The sequence below is a fragment of the Cynara cardunculus genome (assembly GCF_001531365.2).
Source record: "Cynara cardunculus var. scolymus isolate 2C chromosome LG 12, CcrdV1, whole genome shotgun sequence".
In the NCBI taxonomy this organism is placed as follows: domain Eukaryota; kingdom Viridiplantae; phylum Streptophyta; class Magnoliopsida; order Asterales; family Asteraceae; genus Cynara; species Cynara cardunculus.
The window spans coordinates 36616095-36622551 of record NC_037539.1 but is presented as its reverse complement, the minus strand read 5'-3'; the positions used below and the strand labels follow the sequence as shown (position 1 = coordinate 36622551).

The 6457-nt window shown below is 37.3% G+C and overlaps 1 protein-coding gene across 1 annotated transcript; it reads right to left on the bottom strand.

Annotated features, from left to right (window-relative positions):
- Nucleotides 1-589: 589 nt before the first annotated feature.
- Nucleotides 590-4200, bottom strand: LOC112523071 (oligopeptide transporter 5-like). The gene is made up of 7 exons (XM_025132508.1): nt 3874-4200; nt 2950-3392; nt 2747-2844; nt 2094-2666; nt 1756-2014; nt 1489-1671; nt 590-1395 (listed from the first exon to the last, which is right to left on the bottom strand). The coding sequence occupies exons 1-7, from the start codon at nt 3953-3955 to the stop codon at nt 772-774; spliced, it is 2262 nt and encodes a 753-aa protein (XP_024988276.1). The 5' UTR covers nt 3956-4200; the 3' UTR covers nt 590-771.
- Between the last annotated feature and the right edge of the window lie 2257 nt (nt 4201-6457).

Genomic DNA, 6457 nt, shown 5'->3' with positions numbered 1-6457 from the left:
AGTTCAATCACTAAATCCATAGCAAAATATATTTACGACCAACTGATTAGCTACGACTTGTTTGCAACAGATTTTAATTAGAGATTTGACTTTCAACTACGGATTTGCTACCAATTTTCCGGTCTCCGGTGCCTCTGTTTCTTGTACGAGCAAAAATAATTAATGGGTCGTTGTTAGTATATAGTGGAATCTTTCCGTGGTTGAATGGCAGAAGAAGATTTTGCCATTTTTGCCCTCACTTTCTTAACAAGGTTTCCCCTTCATTTGTAATTATCCTTTGGAAAGAAATTAAAACCTCTTCCATATATTTCCTCGCTTGTTCTTGTTCTTCATACCTTCTAGTCACAAGTTCGGGAATCATACATTCAACACTAGTCTCTCCATGGTTTCTCCCAGTACAACACTCGTCTCTCCTGGTTCGGGAATCATACAAGATTGGAAGTGGTGTTTAAACTTCATTTTTCTGAGAGCCATGCCACTATCACATGATAAGCTTAAACTTGGCACATAAACAGATAACATCAACACACCTTGCAAAATTGGCAAGTAATTAAGATGGCCATATATATTTCTTTTGAAGGTGATCATAGGTCAAAGAAAGGACTTTACTTGGGTACTTCCATTGAGCTTTGATCAATGGAAGTTAAATTACATGTATTTGTCATACTAATGACTGTAATATGTTCGTATGTGAAGCAGGCTTGTGGTAGTTTTGTACTCCTAATCTTTGTACCAATGCAAATTAATCAAGATAGTATGTAAGATAGGGTGTCAATGGACTGTAGGACATCCATCAGCCTTCATACCAGGAGCAGTTGGGCAGGTAGCTAGGGGACAGTGATCATCTATCTCCATACCCCACCACATTGGTCCATTGATATCCTTTATCTGTAGCACGAAATAGCAAAGGATAGCCATGAATGCAACTCCTGCATCAAGCCCAGCTGATAGAATATAGTTGTGCCTTGCCCACCAACCCTTGAACTTCTTATACACCACAAAGTTGAAGAAAATTCCCACAGCAAACCACATATTGTAGTTTACAGCTCTAGTTGGTGGCATCCCTCCTGGTCCAGATATAAGGATCGGCATGTTTATGAGCCTAATCCATTTTTGCTCAGGAAACTTACGAGCAAGAAACCAGACTGGTACTGGTGCAAGAATTCCCAACAGAAAGAAGTAGTTCATTTTGTTGTATAGCCCAAGATTTCCAAACATCCGTTGAGGTCCGACCACTCCCCATATGATTGAGGCGTTGTAGAAAACATCGTCTCCTGGGCAAGTCCATGGGCTTCCTTCAGGCAACTTACTGGGGTCACAGATGTATTCCACTGTCGTGAGGAGCCACCATGATGTTGCAAAGTAGATGGAGGATGCAACTACCGTCCCTACCAACTTTATCAAGCATCAAAATCAAAGTATTAGTCATGTTTAAATGATAACAAGTATATTTGGAAAGTCTTTTCAATGATGGAATGATTAATATACCTGTACAATGAACATGGACTTTGGTGGGATTTTCATATAATGGCCTAACTTAAAATCTTGGAGGAACATGATGGCTTGTGACATGCTTATGTAGCCATACGTTTTGAAGGCCACGTTGGCAAGTGGTTTCCCAGGGTAAATGTAACCGATAATCAACTCGGTAATGACATTTAGTCCCGGTTGCTGTACGAAAAGTTTAAGTATTAGAATACAACAGATTAAGTACAGATACACAAGGATTTATGTGTAATGATTACAGCATATCACCTGGTTCGTTGTAGCTGTGATGACACCTATTGGCAGTGTGAAGACCATAGCCAAACCAATTCCTAAAATGACTCCCCAGTAAGGGAGTTGTAGTTGCCTGCCAAAACCCTCACAAGTTAGCAAAGCAAGTCCTATCACCAATACCAGCAGAGAGTGGAACCACCATTGTGGGACTGGATCATAGTTTTTCTTCATCAGCCTAGTATGGACGTCCCCAAACTGGTCTCTAAATGATGCAGTTGTTTGCTCCCAAATCGTTCTGCAAACAAACATATATAAGATAGGTGTTATGTGTTTACTTACATTGAAAATCTACGGGTTTCTGGAGAAGTATATACCTGCCATGGAAGAGTGCAACATGAGAGAGTGTGGCAGCCAATGTAGCGAAACTTAGACCATAAGCGAATACAAAAAATATGCTAAGGTTGATCTTGCTATAATCGTTATAGCCTTCTTTGTTGAATGAGAAGGTGGTGGCATTCAAGACTCTCGAAACGTTGTATGGTTCTCCATAAGCATCAAACACATGAGAGGAGTAGATTGGGAAACGTTTGGCTTCATACCAGTTATTCCAGTAAGCAATGGGAATCACTATGTAGACGATTATTATATAGCCAGCCAGTATGTTCATGATGGCGAATCCAGGAGTGGCCAAGGGACTTCCAAGAAAAGCAGACACAGTAGCCCAATCAAGACCAAATGCTCCAATTCCAAGGCCACGGAGACCAGATCCAATTTGTTGAGCTGTGACAGAATCCTTCCATATCCAGCAAACAAAAGAGATTGCTGTAATGGATTGAAATAGATAATTGGGAACTATGTAGTATGAGAAGCTTGATATGAGGACTATCAGGAAGAACTGCAGCCTTGACAACCCACGTTTTGGCCTCTTTTCTTCATCATGCAATGCCCTGGAAGAAAAGGGATCGATAGCAATTTAATTTAGCGAGAAATTGGTTACAAAAATACACCCACTAATCAAGAAATGAACCTGAAGAGGGAGACTTGAACCAGATTGGCAGGCCACCACATATATGGTGAATCAACCAAAAACTTTCGAAAAAGACCAGCCCATCCATATCCAAGCAACTACACAGTTAGCATCAACCAAGATATGGATCATTCTGACAATCTCCTTATGGAAGACATTTCAAGTGCAACATGAGTTTAGAGCATGAAAAATGGAGAACTAACCTGGGTAGATTGTGTAAGCAACATGGCTGCAAGTGGGTTGAGATTACGGTGATAGAAAGCCTTGACTATAGTGATGATCCCGACTGCATACACAGAATTAGAACCAGAATTTGCAAATATTGTGATGAGAACATGCTCCTTCAAGTTGAAGGGTCCAGGGTTGAGTGAAAAGGACCATTTTGTTTTTGGAAAATGGAATTTTCGTGTCGGTAGAGTTGCTGCCATTAGCCTCCCGATTGGAAGTACAACAATTTGAGCTGAAACTGATGATATATACAGCGGATTTTGGCGATAACCAAAAAACTGATTCAAGAAAGCTAGAACGCCGCATGACATGATCCCCAGAAACCATGTTCTGAATGTCAAGCAAGGCAATGTTGGATCATCAGTGATTGGGACGGTGAGTCTCACTTGCTCAACTGGAGAATCGTTCACCTCTTCTGCTGAGTTTTAAATCAGAAACACAAAATTAGACTTTTTTTTAACCTGGTAATCAAGGGACATGCAATTTTGGCTTAACCAAAAATATATTCAGTCAGGCATACTTTTCGAATTGATAAAAGCACAACTTTCAAGGATCAAGATGCAAAAAGGAAACTGTCTATTCATAGTAATATATAGCAATTAAAAGAGTTGAATCTCTATGCATATATATATATATATATATATATATATATGCATAAATATATACCTTTTGAAACACTTCAGTTCTGTAAGGAAAAAGAGAGGAGGAATGTTCACCAAAATATGCCATTAACAACTTGTGACAGAAGACTATGCAAACAGGTGATTGTAGTTGCAAATAATATGGAGAGGAACCAAACCAAGTAAATCTTTAAACAGAAACACACACAACCATACACATATACAAGATAATCAATGTGAACATATACAAGCTACATGAAAACAAAATATCTGAATTACCAATATTTTCAAGCTCAGGTGCTGGTTTCATACGTGTCTCGGACGAGACTACCATATTTGCATTGCTCTCTGAATTCTCCATTAATGCTGTAATCCTGACAAGATCAAGAATGGAAAGGTTTCTTTTTTGTTTTCTCAGACTTGCTATAATTCTACAAGATCATCAATGGCTGCCAGAGGTCCCAAAATGTGCACTATCTTTACCTACCTTTAAGTCTTATCTTATCCTACTAGTCTCTCAACTTGCTGGTGAGAAAAATAAAGAAAATTTTGAAACTCATCATGAATCCAGCAAGGTGGTGAAGACAGTTAGGAACTTAAAAACTCACACACCCTAGGTAAGGTTGGTTTGATATAATGCTCATGGGATTGCAGCCTTACCCTTAGTTATTGGTAACCTTTTGGAACATATTACATATAGATACATACATACATACATACATATATATATATATACATTTATATATAATATAGTGAAAAATGAGTGTTTGTGGATGTCCCCATCTTTTGTCTTGTAGTCTAATAGAGATTGACAAGTTATAGGAGGAAGTATTATTAGTATTTTGTTCCTTCTTTTACCCTTGCAGGATATGATATCACAGGTCTAGTCTACCATCAAATTATTGTCATTTAAGTGGGACAACATGATATTCATATTGTCATGTGAAAGCAAGAAAACTGAGATAGTATAATTGCAGTTGAATTTATAACGTATGGATGATATAATAGATAAAGTCGCAGTGGACCAATCGACATATGTAGTGCATAGCCGATAAAAAATTATTTAGTGCGAAAACAATTGCGATAAAGAATTGATACCCACTTTATATTTGTTGTGTTGGTGCATCCCCAACTTGAAATTCTTACACAAAATGGGTTCTTAGTTTGTCTATTCTATTGTTGATCAGCCAAAAATCTTAGAACTAAAAAAATAAAGGCATTAAAAACCGTCGACTTCACACGATTTGCTTACTTAAACGAAACTCGGGGAAAAAATCTTTGGAGTCTGATTCACGGTGTAGGGATATATACATAAGAGAAGATACGAAAAAGAATGTAAGAAACAGGAAAACACGTTGAGGCGTTGTGTTTTCGGTTTGGAGGAGTGACATATTTATATAGCACATTTCGTAACCGACAAAATAATAATTAATACGGTATTGATTTACTTCATAATTGTCTAATCAAAACCGAAATCGAATTGATTCAGGTTTTAATTATCGAATCAAAACCGAAAATATCTACCATTAATAATCAGATACGAAAAAGATTTCGGAGGTGCATCTTGCAAGTTAAAATTCTTGAATCTTGTCCATGTGACCACACATTAATTTCAAGATTTGGATCTTGTACTGTTGTTGTATCATGGTGTAGAACAAGTTGAACTTGTCTGGTTGGTAACAGACATACACATTAGACCAGAACTAAAGTCTGAACACTAATTAATGGCCTTCAATTCTGCATTAATTAAAAGAAAAGACAAAACAATGACCATCAAAACCTAAATAATAATAAGGTATGCACTTAGACTATCATCTTATATATGTATGGATCTAGATTGAATAGATTAAGTGTATGTCTGTACTTGAGGAATCTATATGGCATATATTAAATGATACAACTTAAGTGTATTCATTGTGTGAATCTTCAGTTCAAATTAGCTCAGTTCCATTATCAGAGGCCAGCAATCTGAAAATGTATGAGTTACAGAATAGATTTTATTTGGAGAAAAAGACTCTCATGGCTGTCTGTCTATCAGTGATGAATCTCAAAGAGTTTTAAAAGAACTTGTAAGAATTGAAGGTCGTTTAGCTGAATAACCCGACATGTAACTAGGGTGAACGTAGTTGCTCCAGAATTTCTGCTAACAACATCAATATATCTAGGATTGAACATAAGATACCCAACTTCTTGAACCAAACAACCTAACTAAAGGTAGCTGTCAAAATCCAACAGTGTGCCACTCAGCTCTATTCTAGTATGGTTTATTTCATGATTATTTTGTTGGTTTTAGAAAAAGATCAATCTTTCCAAATCTTACCAGAAATTGAGGATAGACCCAGCATCCAACTTTTGACTTTTCTTTCAGTTTTTAATATGATATAATAACCAACATATGGAGAGCTAGATATTTCAACTTGAATCTTGTTATGGAATAGAACAGTTAAATCATGCCGATAGCGTCGTGGTGGTAGTCTCTTTCGCTTTAGATATAGAGACAAGTCTTGTAGCCATTTTCTGCAAAGATTATGACACATGATTCAGCCCTTCTATTCAATTCGTCTGCTAATGCAGAAACTGGCAATCTAAACAGGTTCACTGAATGATAGAGATTAGTTCTAATCACAACCCATGATCACTCTTATAGAGCAACATGTTGGATTCAGACAGAAATAATATCTTTCTAGTCCTAGTAACAGATCACATAAATGTTTTGTTTTATAATCTGACATATGCTTAATTCTAGATCATGGATGGGTGAAGCTGAGATAAGCAGGAAGGGAGCAGCCATGGGTTGATAACAGTTCCCAATGAGGTAGAATAATCAGCAAGAAATGGAAGGTGGGTTGTTAACTTATTGTGT

Excerpts from the sequence above, each read along its gene's own strand:
- LOC112523071 (XM_025132508.1), bottom strand. The coding sequence starts at position 3,955 with ATGGAGAATTCAGAGAGCAATGCAAATATGGTAGTCTCGTCCGAGACA. Across the intron at positions 3,393-3,873 it reads ACCTGAGCTTGAAAATATTG|CAGAAGAGGTGAACGATTCT; the intron begins GTAATTCAGATA and ends TTTAAAACTCAG. Across the intron at positions 1,672-1,755 it reads TCACAGCTACAACGAACCAG|CAACCGGGACTAAATGTCAT; the intron begins GTGATATGCTGT and ends CTTTTCGTACAG.